Genomic DNA, 15,335 nt, shown 5'->3' with positions numbered 1-15,335 from the left:
GTTAGGATTAGCAGGGTTTGGGTTAGAGTTTTGTGTGTACTGAGACCGCAGAGTACAAATAGAGAAGGCCACATTATCAGCAAAAGCTTGTAAAACAAGCCAAACCTAATGTGATCTTTTTAACGAGATGAAAATAATAAATAGATCCTGGGCCAGCCAACGTACGATCCTTAAGCTGCTCTGCTGGCGACAGTTGTCATGAAACACTTGAAGGGAAAAGGAAACAGAGGTCTAAATGAAGTACTCTTTCTTTTCCTCTGCATGCACATGGTTGCCCTCTGCGTTGATGATGGCCGTGTCTGCATCCGGGGCGTCCTCTGCTCCTTTGGCCTCGTGTGTTAAATATGTCCCTGTTCGTACGCACACACACACACACGCACACACACACAATAGTGTTACCACTCAGAAATGATCTATATTCTGATATTCTACATGACATCAAGACTACAATATGAGGAAGGCTAGAAGAAGAAGAGGCAGAAGAAGAAGAAGAAGAAGAAGAAGAAGAAGCAGCATCTGCAGTATTGGCCTACCTTTATGTCTAGCCAGGTAACGCCCAAGAACTATAATCAAACACAAGGTGATGAAGACGACCACTGCCACTACACCTCCAATTAATGCATGGTCAGGTCCATGTTGCCCTAGTGCATTAGGATCTGGTCAGGTAGAAAGGGATGGGGAGGAGGAGAGAATAAATCTTATTACCTTATTGATAGATTTCCTCACTTTGTTTTGTGCAACTGGAGAAGGTCGTTGTAGAGAATTGATGGAAACATCCATTTGATGATTCTAGACAAAGTGACAAAGCTGTCACACTTGTGGACTAAAACAATATTCTGCTAACCGTAACTCTAATCCAGGACGGCTTCCTGTATTAACAGCCTGACTGTCGTTAATTTGGGTAAATGGAGAAAATGTTACTGAGAGGGAAGAAGAAATAAAATACAAGAAACTATGAAGAGATTAATCTATTTTACTGTTACAATGTAGTCTTTAAGCCAGACTTCCTCACAAAAAAAAGAAATATTTTTTGCGATTACAGTCTGGTCTTCTAGCCACCCAGAACGATTTCCATAAATTACGAAATAATGGGCCAATCGGGGACTGCGTTTTAACTGCTGCTCTGCCCCCAGTGGGGATGCAGTCCCTGATTGGTTCCTCGACGTTAGTCAAATAAACACAGCTATAAGTGCAGCTATTGCAGAAATAGACTCAACAACAATTAAAAAACAAGAACAAGAGCATGCACTAGCGGAGTTTCTTGGAGGAAAAGAGGTTTTCGCTGTTCTTCTGACTGGATTTGGAAAGTGGCTAGAAGGCTAAACTGTATTGCAAAAATTGTTTTTCTTTGCAAGGAAGTCTGGCTTCCACGTTAGTTACTTTGTCTTAAAGAAGGGGAATGAAAGTTTTAGCCCTGATTCTGATTCTAAAGCCTGCCTGCTCTTTCTCAGGTGACTGGAGCTCTTAGCTGTCCCCTACTGCCTGCTCTGTCTCAGGTGACTGGAGCTCTTAGCTGTCCCCTACTGCCTGCTCTGTCTCAGGTGACTGGAGCTCTTAGCTGTCCCCTACTGCCTGCTCTGTCTCAGGTGACTGGAGCTCTTAGCTGTCCCCTACTGCCTGCTCTGTCTCAGGTGACTGGAGCTGTAAGCTGTCCCCTACTGCTTGCTCTGTCTCAGGGGACTGGAGCTGTCCCTTACTGGCTGCTCTGTCTCAGGTGACTGGAGCTGTTAGCTGTCCCCTACTGCCTGCTCTGTCTCAGGGGACTGGAGCTGTTAGCTGTCCCCTACTGGCTGCTCTGTCTCAGGTGACTGGAGCTGTTAGCTGTCCCCTACTGTCTGCTCTGTCTCAGGTGACTGCAGCTGTTAGCTGTCCCCTACTGCTTGCTCTGTCTCAGGGGACTAGAACTGTTAGCTGTCCCTAAGGCTCTGTCCCAGCCCCCCTCCAGGCGCAGATCCTGCATCCACTCTATCTGCTGTTCTATAGGATTGTTTCTGAAGGTGGGGTTGTTATGGAGTAGGCAGTTTAACCGGAGGCTAACTCAGGGCAGAGACTCTGTGGAGGGTTGGACTCGCCTCTGAGCTCGCCTCTGTGTCTGTCCTGTAATAAAGTGTAAGTGGCTGTGTCTTTCCTGTGCTACTTGTGTGCTCTCATTAGCTCCTGTTGATGAATGGCTGTGGCTTGTGCTCAGCCTTGCAAAGTGACCCAGGGAAATGTGCACTGGAGTATTCATTTACTCCCTGTTATTAGCAAACACACACATCCACTTATGCTTTTCGCAGGTGCACACGTAAAACACATTCCGGATGGAATTCTGGGTCATGCAGTTAATTTCTCATCTCCATTAAGAGTCCATGCAACATGGAACCACCAGAATATCGGCAAGCACTACTGTATTAATGCAGTCATCAATTTTCCACAACAGCATCATATTGCTGTATAGCAGGGGTTCCCAACCTTTCTTCCCTGGAGCCCCCCTAACTTACACTTGATGGAATTTGCGCCCCCCCCCCCAAAAAAAAATAATTTAAAAAGAAATCGCTGTGAACATCTGTGTGTTCATATGTGCGCAAATTCCATCAAGCATAAGTTAGGGTACAATGAAGCGCTTCGCCAGTGTAGCGGTAATATTAATGTTGACACGATTCATAGTCTAAGATTAATTTGTTGAATTTAAATGGTATTATAGTGCCATAAATACAAGGCTTTTTGACCCTTAATCAGATATGATCATGTATTTTGGTAAAATTGCTGTGTGACATGTCAATAACATGATTCTTTGACAAATATTTGTCTAGCTAATATTAAGGCCTCAAATTGTCTGGGGCCTGGCGCCCCCCCTGCGATTGTTGGTGCCCCCCTAAGGGGGGCCCGGACCCCAGGTTGGGAAACCCTGGTGTATACAGTAGCATGTTTTCTCTATTCTAGTCAACAGTCCCTACAGTATCTCATGACTATAATGTTTCACTAAGCTAACATGGCAGGCCTCTCTGGGACACTTCAGACAGGCTTGTTGAAAACAGGAGGGGAGTGAAACATTTCTCCACTATCTTGCTGAATACATTAAGTTTTCATGAGCTCAGGCACATCCCTCTATGTACTATATGGCCTCCTCCAGGAATGTGTACAGTTCAATTTAAATGTGCATCATTCAAACATGGCATCCTTGGGAAACGGCATGTGCAGATACAGTATGTGATTTCAATATTGTGACTTAAAAAACATTTTGTATTTGTTTTTACCAATATTTTAAAACTCTAGATATGTTAGAATGGAAATATTAAAAGTGCTATAGATAAACATTTTCATGTAGACAAATAATTTTGAACAAACAACTCTAACAAGTCTCATTGGACAATAGTATTAGGACTCCTGATCACAGCTGACCCAGAGATAGTGCATGGCACCGGCATCGTAATACTATGATCAGCCTCAGGGGCCTGTTAGAGATGGGAACCAAACCACAGACAGATCAAAAGTTAATTTAAAAATCATAATACAATTTTTTTTTGGGGGGGAAAGCAATATTTTTATTCTGCACCTTTCCGCAGCAAGCTCTGTGGAGGTATTATTATTATTATTATTATTAATGATTTGATATACATAAAAATCAGATCTATAGCACCTTTAAGAAATATCAATATTAAGCAATATTAATATTTTCACTGATGCCAAAAATGAACAGATACCAAATTACTACATATATGTGCACTTGGATATAAGTGAATCTACAGCGGTTTAAATCCAATTAGTCCAATCCGGAGCTGAATTAAACGATCAAGACCTCAGTTGGATGTCATGATACAGTAGATCCACACAGTCCTAACATCCATTCCCTTTTAGAAAATGCCCTTTATCAGTGATGCAAGGAAAGAAAACCAAAACAACTAGACAGACCTCTGAAATGGTCTGATAACATGATCAAGACGTACAGCAGGGGTTGTGGTGATGCCAGTTAAATGCAAACATATGCACATGATTGACAAAGCTGGAGAAGAATAGGACTCTTCTATGCATGTAGTATTGTACAGACAAACAAGCACATTCAGAATGGGATGAGATGTGACAGGATTAAAGCCCGGTTGAGGTGGCTGATGGTGCTTGTTGAACCCTATAGTGGTCAGATAACATGGAGAGATCAGGAAGGAATTACTATTCATGGGTTTCAAATGTAGTCCTAGACCTGCCATGTTGGGGATCAACACAGGTGTTTCAAATAAACGAGGACTACATTTGAAACCCATGAATAACCATCGAAATCACCCACATAGACCCAGTTAAAATTCTGCAGGACTCCACAGGCGTGCGTTCCAGGAAAAGTACGTACTTCATCTCTTTAGCAGTGTTAATAACTGGGGGAACTGTTTGTTGCAAGTTCATGCAAAAAAAACTCCAGGACAACACTAGTGTCTCTGGCTAGTTTGCTACCAGCGTGTTTACAATACTTTACTGCAGATTACTCAACATGAAATCCAATTAAGTCAAACGGTAAAATACAAACTCGTATTTGTCTGATATCAAGCAGTAGTTTAGTAGTGGATCACAGAGATGTTCTGGTTAGTGGATCAGAGAGATGTTCTGGTCCTAGCAGGCCGGAGCGATGTGCTACATGGCGGAGGCGGAGCCAGAGGGACGCTCTGCCGCCGCAGCAGGAGGAGAGAGGGGTGCAGAGAGAGCGTGTGTACCGCGGAGCAGCGTGAGCGTCCATGCAACACAATGGCCGGCCTCATGCTGTGCTGTTGCTGAGATGGTTGGGCTCACAAGGTGCCTTGGGTTGGAGCTCGATCCAGCACCACATACTGTAACGCTGGTCTCACACCTGGCTGGGTGGTATTTACCTGTAGTGGCCCCTGGAAAGTCTTTGGCTGTTGCCATGGTTGCAGACAGAGACAGCAATAAGGGAAGACCAGGGGAACAACATCACAATAAAAAGATGCAGTTCAAATGGTGGAATGAACCAGGGAAGATTAGCATGCTCTTAACAGTGTTCACACGCACAGATAGACAGTGGGCAACACAACGCAGTGACCCAGACAAAAGCTCACTGACAGGAACAAACACGCGTAACTCATCAAGAACATTCCCCGAAACAGGAGCTTGCCCTGTGAAAGCAGAACAGGACACACTGGCACAGACACGTCCTTCCTGATCTGAATCACATCTACACATCTGAAGAAAAACAGACAAAAACACCTCTACATAGCTGAGGAAAACCACACATTAACACCTCTACATAGCTGAAATAAAACAGACACAAACACCTACTGTATGTAGCTGAAGAAAACAAACACAAACTCCTCTACATGCTGAAGAAAACACACAGAAACTCCTCTACCTGTACATGCTGAAGAAAAGCAGACAGGCACATCTACATAGCAAAGGAAAATGGGGACAGTATTGTATAAATGTTTCAAACATCAATGCATTACCATTACCTTTCTACAGCACACACACACACACACACACACACACACACACAGAGACACACACACACCCAATCATTTAAGAATCTCGTCTGTGGAAACTGCTTACCTGGCTCAACTAGCAATATATTACTGTACAACTCCAAATAACCATTGCATTTTCTTCGGCCTGTTCTTGAGCCTCATACAGCTAGTGCTACAGTACTTTTCAAGTCATTAAAAGGCTTTCAGCAAGTTGCCTCAGTGACATTGGCTGACCACAGTGGAAACCACCTGTTCATTGGCAAGGCTGGAACTACAGCACGCACACACTGGTTTTGTACACAACAATCCTCTTAAAACCATATTGCTTAATTTATTTATCAAAACATTTCCCATAAACCAATTAAACGCTAGTGTATACTGTACTGTATACGTAAGTATTGTGATGCTTCCATGTATGCTGTCTTTAACTGTTTTTTGTGTTAGCTGCTGTTGTATGATAGAAGAGTTTGTGGTGGTGATGCTTAGTTGTATGCTGTATGTTCCATAGGTATTGTGATGCTTCCATGTATGCCGTCTTTAACTGTCTTTTTAACTGTCTTGCATGTTTGCTGATCATTTGCTGCTGCTGTATGTCTGTGCTGGTGATTGCTCATTGTAGTGTTGCATGTTGTTTTATATACGTGTTGTGTTGTGTCAATGTATGCTGATTTTCTTCAACTGTCTTATATTTAACCTTGTTTTATTTTTCAGGCCCTAACCCCTTTCCCACAAGAGGCTTTTGCTTTTTGCCAGGCTGCCTTTGTAAATAAGAACTTGTTCTTAAATGCTTGCCTGGTTAAATAAAGGTTCAATAAAAATACTGGAAATACAAAGAATCCCATGCAGGATGCAGGGATGTAAGGAGAGTCCATCTTGTAAAACGACTGTTTTCTAGCTCACATGCTGCTTGGTAGCTCATCAATCAGTAGCAGTGTGTTCAGTGTCATGTTTGGGAGAGAGGGGCGTGAAAGGGCACGAGCGTGACTCAGGCTGCAACCAGTACGTACTACAGCTGCCCCTAGGAAGTACGTACTTTCCACTCAGTATGCATCCAATTGGGACATACTACTTGGTCACAACATTGAGCCTTAACATTTGACCACATCCGTCACTGTCCATGAAGGGACATTTGTCCACAGCTGGGATTCATCATAAAGAGGCTGGGATGGGGGAGGCTAAGAGGGGGGAGGATGTGGGGCTGGAGGCTGGGAGGGGGGAGGCTGAGAGGGGGAGGGTGTGGGGCTGGAGGCTGGGAGGGGGGAGGCTGAGAGGGGGGAGGCTGAGAGGGGGAGGGTGTGGGGCTGGAGGCTGGGAGGGGGAGGCTGAGAGGGGGAGGGGGCTGGAGGCTGGGAGGGGGGAGGCTGAGAGGGGGAGGGTGTGGGGCTGGAGGCTGGGAGGGGGGAGGCTGAGAGGGGGGAGGATGTGGGGCTAGAGGCTGGGAGGGGGGAGGCTGGTGAGCTGGAGGGGAAGCCTGTAATGTAGTCATTGAGCTGAGAGCGTCGGGTAAATGAAACAGAAACGATGGGGGACAAAAACAAAGAATTGATGTGAACGCAATCACCACGGATTTCTCATAAATTCAGCCCTGACGAACATGGGCGCACTCCAATCTGGCCTACCTACGACTGCATTTCCGCTTTCTTAAATCCTGTTCTTAGATAAGAACAAATCCCAGACAAGAAACCATTCAGGAATGGCAGAATTGTCCCGGGAACTTTGTACGTGGAGTTAAGAAGAAATTTCTCCTTAACTTTTTCTTAACTGCGTTCAGGAATGAGGACCAGTGTCTATACACAGAACGTTGAGCCAGAGTATTTGTGGGTATGAGTCTTGTGGTAGATCAGACTTCACCCTTGTCATGGGTGAGGATGAGAACATGAGCTGCAGAGCGCTCGGAGCAGATGCTCACATTAAACCGACATTAACGAGCAACCATTTTAAGGATGAGAGCAAAGGCTTGCGTTTTACCCTCCATCCATCAGATCTCTCAGAGCACAGGCAGAGGCATTATCATGTAGCTGCTGATGCCAACATGCACCTTTCTCTGGATTCATTGACTATATATTATAATGGACATTACAGAAAGTGATGAATTGTGACTGTGTGTTATTACATTGACATTTATTGCTTCTCAGCTCTCGGTCATGTTAGGTTGAACAGCTTAGACGATAGAGCCTTCGTGTATCAGTATTCTGCAGCCAGACATAGTTCTACAGAAAGGCTGTTATTGGTAAGTGATCTTTTAAGTGCTTATCTCCAGCCTGTCCTCCTCCAGCACTGGGTCTGGCTGGGTATAGATCTACATGGAGGCTCATTTACTATTCACACTGATAACGTGGTCCAGATACCCCAGAAATGTCTCTGCAGCATATATCAGTCATTCCTGTTATCCCTGACCACCTGACACATTCTCAGGTAGCTGAGAGGACGAACAGCGTTTGACTGAGAGGGTGGAGTTAAGGCTCGACAGGTGAAGCCCTGATGTGCCTGGATAATACAGACCCTGGATAATACAGAGCCTGGATAATACAGACCATGGATAATACAGACCCAAGCAATGGCGGGGATCTGTATCCAACTTTGGGGGGGACATTTACAGTGAAATTTTGCAAGAGTATTTTTTTGGGGGGACATCTTCCTACGAGGCTGTATGGTCATTTGAATGCCACTACCCCAATCTAAATATTGGGGGGGGGGGGCAATTTTAACTAGAAAGTACATTTCCTGGAGAAAATGTGAGGTGGGCTAGCTGCTGCAGCTGTATGTAACAGCTACTGCTGGAACTACTAAGGACCGGGTAATCTCCATGCACCCACCGGCGAAGACCGTGTGTCTCTAGCCCACTCAGGGGCTGAATTGTGGGGTCTGTGGCGTGGACAGTGGCGTGGTGGCGAGACTCCGCCTCCTCAGGTCAGAGCTGGGTAGGCCACTTACCCGCCCGCACCGGTGAAGACCGTCTGTATCTAGCCCACTCAGGGGCTGAGTTGTAGGGCCCGTGGCATGGATAGTGGCGTGGTGGTGAGACTCCGCCCCCTCAGGTCAGAGCAAGTCAGGGACAGTGTACCCCTCTCCAGGCCACCTACCTGACTCCACCGGTGAAGACCATGTGTCTCTAGCCCACTCAGGGGCTGAGTTGTGCGGCCCGTGGCGTGGATAGTGGCGTGCTGGTTAGGCTCCGCCCCCTTGGGTCACAGCTAGTCGGGGACAGTACAGTGACCTCCGGGCAATTTCCATGCATCCACCATTGAAGACTGTGTGTCTCTAGCCCACTCAGGGGCTGAAAAGTGGGTTCTGTGGCGTGAATAGTGGCGTGGTGGCGAGGCTCCGCCCCTTTTGGTCATAGCCAGTCAGGGACGGTGTACTCCTCTCCGGGCTACCCACCGGCCCCCACCAGTAAAGATCATGTGTCTCTATTCCACTTTGGCTGAGTTCTGTGCTACCACATTTGTTATAAAAGGGTGCCTGTACCTTTAAGAGAGGCTGCACATGCACACACATTTTTAAAAAAAGCAACAGCTGCCACCACTCTAATCCCAATCAATCAATCAATCAATCAATCAATCAAAGCTTTATTTGTATAGCGCATTTCATACCCAGAGGCAACACAATGCGCTTTACAGAGAACAAGGGAGGTGGGCAGACATCCCACCCCTACATATTCCAGAGGGAAGCAAAAAAACAGTAATCACCCGGGGGCCAGATAAGTGAGCTGTAAAAATTCTTCCCTGACCCCTCTCAACAAGGCGATCGAGCAAGCTCCTGGAGTATGTTTGTCTACCGGCTAAGAACATTAATAGAGCAATAAATAACATTAAATTACATTTTCAGAGTAAGAGAGGCTAATAACATCATAGGAGAGACATGGCAAACACTGGTGTATGTCTGTGTGTGCGTGAATGTGCCTGGGCCCAGATAGAGGCAGGGGTCAAGGGTAGGATCGGGGTAGGAAAAGGATACGGACCCGGGTTAGGGTGAGGGGAAGGGGATCTGAGCCCAGGACTGGTGTATGTCTTTGTGTGTGTGAGTGTGTGTATGAGAATCCCAACTGACACTCTGATCCTAGACATGGTCCGCTTCAGACAGCTCTGTCGTGAAAACGATAAATGTTACAGCTTATATATTGACACCATAGGAATCCTGAGAACTTGCAGAACATTTCTATGTATAATATGTCCGTATAGCTTAAACACTGTAGGCATGGCAACAAGTTAGAAAAAGGGTAAAAATGGAAAATTAGCAGCTCAAAAGTTTGTGCGGCACCATATGTTTCAATGGGGAGCGCAGTTGCCGAACAAATCGTCATGCAGCGAAAACTGTAAGTCACACAGCTTAGATACTTACATTGTACAAATCAGCACAGATTTGATACATTTTGATATATAATATGTGTGTGAGCTGTCAAAGCTGTAGGAGTGCCAGCAGTTTACAAAATGTGTGAATATTTTCAAAGCAACTGCTGCCACCACTCTAAAAACAATGGGACAAAAAATAGTTTTAAAAATTACATTTCTAAAAAACTATAAATAAATAAATAAATAAATAAATAAAAAATCTGAATGGATCCGTTAAAGAGCTAAACATCGTGAACATTTTAAAGTTTGAATGAAGTTTCTAGCACAAAGTATGAAGAAGTACTTAAGGAGACAAAAACTGGGGAGAACTAGAATAATAAAGAAGTTATTATTAAAGAAGAAAGAAAGAAAGAAAGAAAGAAAGAAAGAAAGAAAGAAAGAAAGAAAGAAAGAAAGAAAGAAAGAAATAGTGGGAATATCACAAGTTGGGCTAGCTTCTGCAAGCTAGCCCACCTAATGATTTCAAATTTTGGGGGGACCCCCTCAGGATCCCCGCCCCTGGACCCAAGCCTGGACTAACACCCCTCAATATGATTTTATGTAGTCCAAAACTTATTTTACAACAATAAACCTCTATTGAAAAAAATAAGCACTATGCTGCTTGGGGCTAGGCATAAATGTCACACATGTAATAACATGAGTATTAGTTTTCATGATGGGTCACCACTTGAGAAAGTGGATCTATTTTAATATCTTGGTGGAATATCTCCTTAAGGTCCCATATTGATTTTGCCATCCCCAAAAGTACATTATACCATTCAATAAATTGTTTCACCATTTAGGTAAGAAAAAATAATAGTTTCTCAATTACATTATTGCCTTATGTAAGAATCACTTAACAGGCTATCTCTAAATTCCAGAAAGCATTTTCATTGGCTGCAATTTATTTTTAAATATTTTTCTTAGCTAGCCTTCTTATCTAAAGCCATTTCTAGTTCCATGCAGATCCTCATACTCACTTAGACATATCAATACCCTCTTTTTTTGTTCCCCAAATTTCATTCCAAAGAAGTTGGGCATCGGGCTAAATGTAAAGCCCTATCTGACTGGAATAGACTGCCCAACTCTCTCTGATCCATTTCTTCACTGCACATTTTTAGGACGTCACTTTTTTCTCATCTGAACACAACTTGTTCATGTTTCTGATTGTGTTGAATTCATTATAAATGGTTTGTGTGGTGTGGGCGGATTGGAGGTTGAGAGTGTGTGGGTGCTGTACTTGTATGTATACATGTTTATGTTACTGTTGTTGTATCTGTGTTTCAAGGACCCCCTTGAAAACTAGATGATTCATCTCAAGGGGTTTATCCTTCAGTAAAGTTCATATAAATCTGCTCCTCTGCAGCCAACCAGGGACGAGGAGACCGAGATAACCCAAGCTGGAGAGAAGAACGTGTCTTTACTGCTTTCTATTATTTCAGGGAGATCTGTCTCTCCAAAACTTAGAATATCAGACTGTCTGGTCGACCCAGCCAGCCTCTCGCTGTTAGAGTGTGAACAAATCTCTGGGACGCTGGGATAAGTTCCTCCCAAACAAAACTTACTCTCGTGTGGGGTTGTTGGTGTCCGTTTCTAATATTCACAGCCTGTTTTCCTATTTTAGACCAACTGCTTTTGACAAATGTTATCACCCTCTGCTGCTGAAGTCTTAATGATGGTGTTCAGTCTGCCATGGGGCCTTGGGTCTCCCAGCTGCTGTGCTGTCTCTGGGCGAGCCTATCTCTATTCATACCACTGCGCTAAATACTGCATCCTTTGCACTTTTCCCGCTTCTTCTCAGAAACAGTCCCCCAAAAAAGCTAAAGCCACGTCTCACGGCCCTGGGGAGTGAAACTGGGCCACCTAGAGCAGAGCCAACACTGGATCATGTGGGTGTTTGTCTGGGTGAGGTGGATTCTAAACCTGTTTGTGCGCAATGTGGGACGAGCATTGGTCACGGTGGGAGCTGGCCATGACAGAGCTGAGACTGGAGCGCTGCTCGTCCATCACAGAGGGCTGCTGGAGGTGGAGGGACTCACCATACACACACAGCACATACTCTACACAGCTGGTTTTAGCGCTAGGAGGGACGCACCATACACAAACAGCACATACTCTACACAGCTGGTTTTAGTGCTAGGAAGGATACGCACACAGCACATACTCTACACTGCTGGTTTTAGTGCTAGGAGGGACTCACCATACACACACAGCACATACTCTACACAGCTGGTTTTAGTGCTATGAGGGACTCATATACACACACAGCACATACTCTACACACACAGCACATACTGTTCACTGCTGGTTTTAGCGCTATGAGGGACTCACCATATACTCTACATACTCTGCACTGCTGGTGTTAAGGTTAGGGTTAGGAGGGACTGACCATATACATACATCACATACTGTGCACTGCTGGTGTTAAGGTTAGGGTTAGGAGGGACTCACCATATACATACAGCACATACTGTGCACTGCTGGTGTTAAGGTTAGGGTTAGGAGGGACTCACCATATACATACAGCACATACTCTGCACTGCCGGTGTTAAGGTTAGGGTTAGGAGAGAGTCACCATATACACACAGCACATACTGTGCACTGCTGGTCGTAGGGTTAGGGTTAGGAGGGACTCACCATATACACACAGCACATACTGTGCACTGCTGGTGTTAAGGTTAGGGTTAGGAGGGACTCACCATATACATACAGCACATACTGTGCACTGCTGGTCCCGAGGTGGTTACTGGCCTCACAGCGGTAGGTGCCGTTGTCTGTCTTGTTGAGGGTGGTGATGGTCAGTTCCCTGCCCTCCACAATCATGCGCTCGGCGTCCGGAAGCTCTCCTCCATCTTTAGACCACAGCACTGGCTCTGGCCTGGACAGGAAAGACAAGACACATACTAGCAACCTGACAGTCTCACTGCTCTCAATTGCATGGAAAACACTTTTCCATGCAAAAGTTTTCATAATTTTCGGAGAGAATATTAAGCAATATCACACGAGAGGGAGTGCTGTTATATCAGCACAGCTACGGGTGGCTGTAGCTCAGGAGGTAGAGCGGGTCGTCCAGTGATCGTAGGGTCGGTGGTTTGAATCCCGGCTCCTCCTGACGACATGTCGAAGTATCCTTGGGCAAGACACTGAACCCCAAATTGCTCCCAATAAGCAGGCTAGCACCTTGCATGGCAGCTGCCACCATTGGTGTGTGAATGTGTGAATGAGAGGCCTTTATTGTAAAGCGCTTTGGATAAAAGCGCTGTATAAGTGCAGTCCATTTACCAGTTGTCATTCGGTCGTAGGTATGAGGCTGAAGGCATTGTACAATACCTACCATCAAATCACAACCTGCTGATATTCAATATAACAGCATTCCCACTCATGAGATATAGCTTAATTAAAGCCCTAAACTTTAGAAATGTCAGTGCCATTTAGATATTATCAACTGTCTCTATGTGATACAGTACGTGTGATACAGTGATACATCAATGCCTTCAAGAACAATGTCATTTCTTCATCTGCAGACACTGGAGAATGATATGATTGTTAGAATCATTAGTAGAATCACATTCAGAATTTCAGTGACAGTTATTCACCACTTACATTGGGTTTCCTTGGGACACACACTCCAGTTTTAAATACTGCCCTTCTTGTGGAATGATCAGTGAGTGTGTTATCTCCACATGGGGTGCATCTGGGGAGCATTAGAGAGAAAGGCACAATGGAAGAATGATCTACTACATTGGTATGACCATCAGTTAATGGCTTTGTTAAATTATATCACTGAACAGACCTGCCTGTGCCCTAATCCCCAACTTTATACCTCCTATCTTAATCCCAGCCAAATTTAAAGCTATACCTGAAAGGTAATCTGAATCTGAAGTCTTTTCTGAATCTGAAGTCTTTTCTCCCATCCTAACCTATAATAATCATAATCATAACAATAAAACAAAACTTTATTTGTATATCACCTTCCATACAAAAAAATGAAGCTCAAAGTGCTTTACAACATAGAAATGCAGTGCTTCACCTAAGAAAATAGTCATAAAATATAAAAATAAGATGAAACCCAATAAAACAAGATAAAAATAAAGATTTAAAAATGAAGAAAAAAAGTAAAATACTGTACAATGCAGCTGTATGCAAGGGCAAAATCGTAATCATAATCCCGAGGCAGATGGCAAATTCCTTCGCAAGGCAGATGGTAACAATTTGCCTATTCCTGATAGCGTTTTTACCTTAAACAGGCCAAGACTGACGCCCTAGTGGCCAGTTCTGTGTATCTTCTTGATGACAGGGTAAGGCTTGTTTACTCTATTGGTCAGCCTGACCGGGGTTGGCAGCTTTGTCGGTACTCACAGTGGACCTCCAGGACCTCTGTGACCTGGTAGGGGTTGGAGCCCAGCGACACATGCTCCACACTGCAGGTGTAGGCCACGCCATCATCTCGCCTGTCCACCTCAAACTCCAGGCTGCTCTTCACTGTGAAGGACTTCCCTGAGCTATTCACCTCCTTGGTGCCTGTGCAAACACAAGCAGTGCACATGGAGAGGGGGCTGAACTAGTTTTTCTTGATACAGGGTATGTGGTATTCATTGATTCATGATATATCACTCATATTCAATACGATGAGCAATGACAAAAAAAGAAAAGGAATATTTCTGAAATTTTATGTGATTTCTAGTTTCTGTTGTACTTTCTGACAGATTTCTGTGGGTGTGACTGACTTGACTTCTGGCTTATGTGGGATAAAAGCCTTGGCTTTGAACAGTACTACTCAGAAACAAAGCGAGAGAGGGTGTCTGCTCACAGCAAAAGCCTTGACCTCGTCTCGACTGAGTGCATCTGCCTCCACAAGAAGTGTCTCCCAAACCTCTCAGTCAGCACAAACATGCATGGACTAAGCATCTAATGTGGATAGGATTACCAGTCCAGCCCCCAAGCCTTCAGCTCGTCTTGCTCTACTGCATTTTGACTCCATCTCAGTGCGTTTCATTCCAAAACTTTTTCTTCTCTTTTAACCAGCAACACATATTGATTTGTTTTCTGTTTTCTTGCCCAGTGATGTCTTCTACATTTAGATAAGTGCCTCTTAAGTTAAAACTTGAAGTCAAGGAGGGCACATTGTTTAGGTGTGAGCTGTTGGTTTCCTTGGCTCAGTTATTGATCTCCCCTCAAAGGCTTGGGAGACATCCCTTGGAAACCAGCCAGGGCTCCTGAGTTTAACAGGTCTTTACATTAGGACATAGACACACAAACAAACAACATTGGTAACACTAGTGCACAGTGCCTGTGGAGCCGTCATGGTCTATCGATTGATCTATCTGCTTATCTTAAACTGACATTTTGCCTCCTGAGCAAGTACAAATGAATGGAGGTGAATGGGTGGCCTTGTTAGGGTGGGCTCTGTGGCGCCCCCCTTGGGTCAGAGCCAGCAGGGGGGGGGGAGGGGGGGGGGTGGTTCGCTGCACTCGGGGCTCTACCCCTGCACACCCCAATCCAAACCCCTGTGTCTCTAGCACTCCCCCTCCCGCATGGGACATGTTTGGCATTGCTGCGT

The 15,335-nt window shown here is 44.8% G+C and overlaps 1 protein-coding gene across 1 annotated transcript in view; it reads right to left on the bottom strand.

Moving 5' to 3' along the window:
* Window positions 1–231: 231 nt before the first annotated feature.
* Window positions 232–15,335, bottom strand: part of cadm2b (cell adhesion molecule 2b) — a gene marked incomplete at its 3' end in the record, with an annotated part of 53,484 nt that continues 38,380 nt past the window's right edge. Inside the window, exons 5-10 of the mRNA XM_084448771.1 lie at window positions 14,135–14,296; window positions 13,379–13,469; window positions 12,475–12,653; window positions 4,836–4,862; window positions 534–656; window positions 232–350 (exon numbers count right to left, since the gene is read on the bottom strand). Of these exons, the coding sequence (XP_084304897.1) occupies window positions 232–350; window positions 534–656; window positions 4,836–4,862; window positions 12,475–12,653; window positions 13,379–13,469; window positions 14,135–14,296 (701 nt within the window). The remainder of the gene's footprint in view (window positions 351–533; window positions 657–4,835; window positions 4,863–12,474; window positions 12,654–13,378; window positions 13,470–14,134; window positions 14,297–15,335) is intronic.

The sequence above is a fragment of the Borostomias antarcticus genome (assembly GCF_949987555.1).
Source record: "Borostomias antarcticus genome assembly, chromosome: 1".
Taxonomy (NCBI): Eukaryota; Metazoa; Chordata; class Actinopteri; order Stomiiformes; family Stomiidae; genus Borostomias; species Borostomias antarcticus.
The sequence above is the reverse complement of the archived record's forward strand: the minus strand, read 5'-3'. Positions and strand labels throughout refer to the sequence as shown.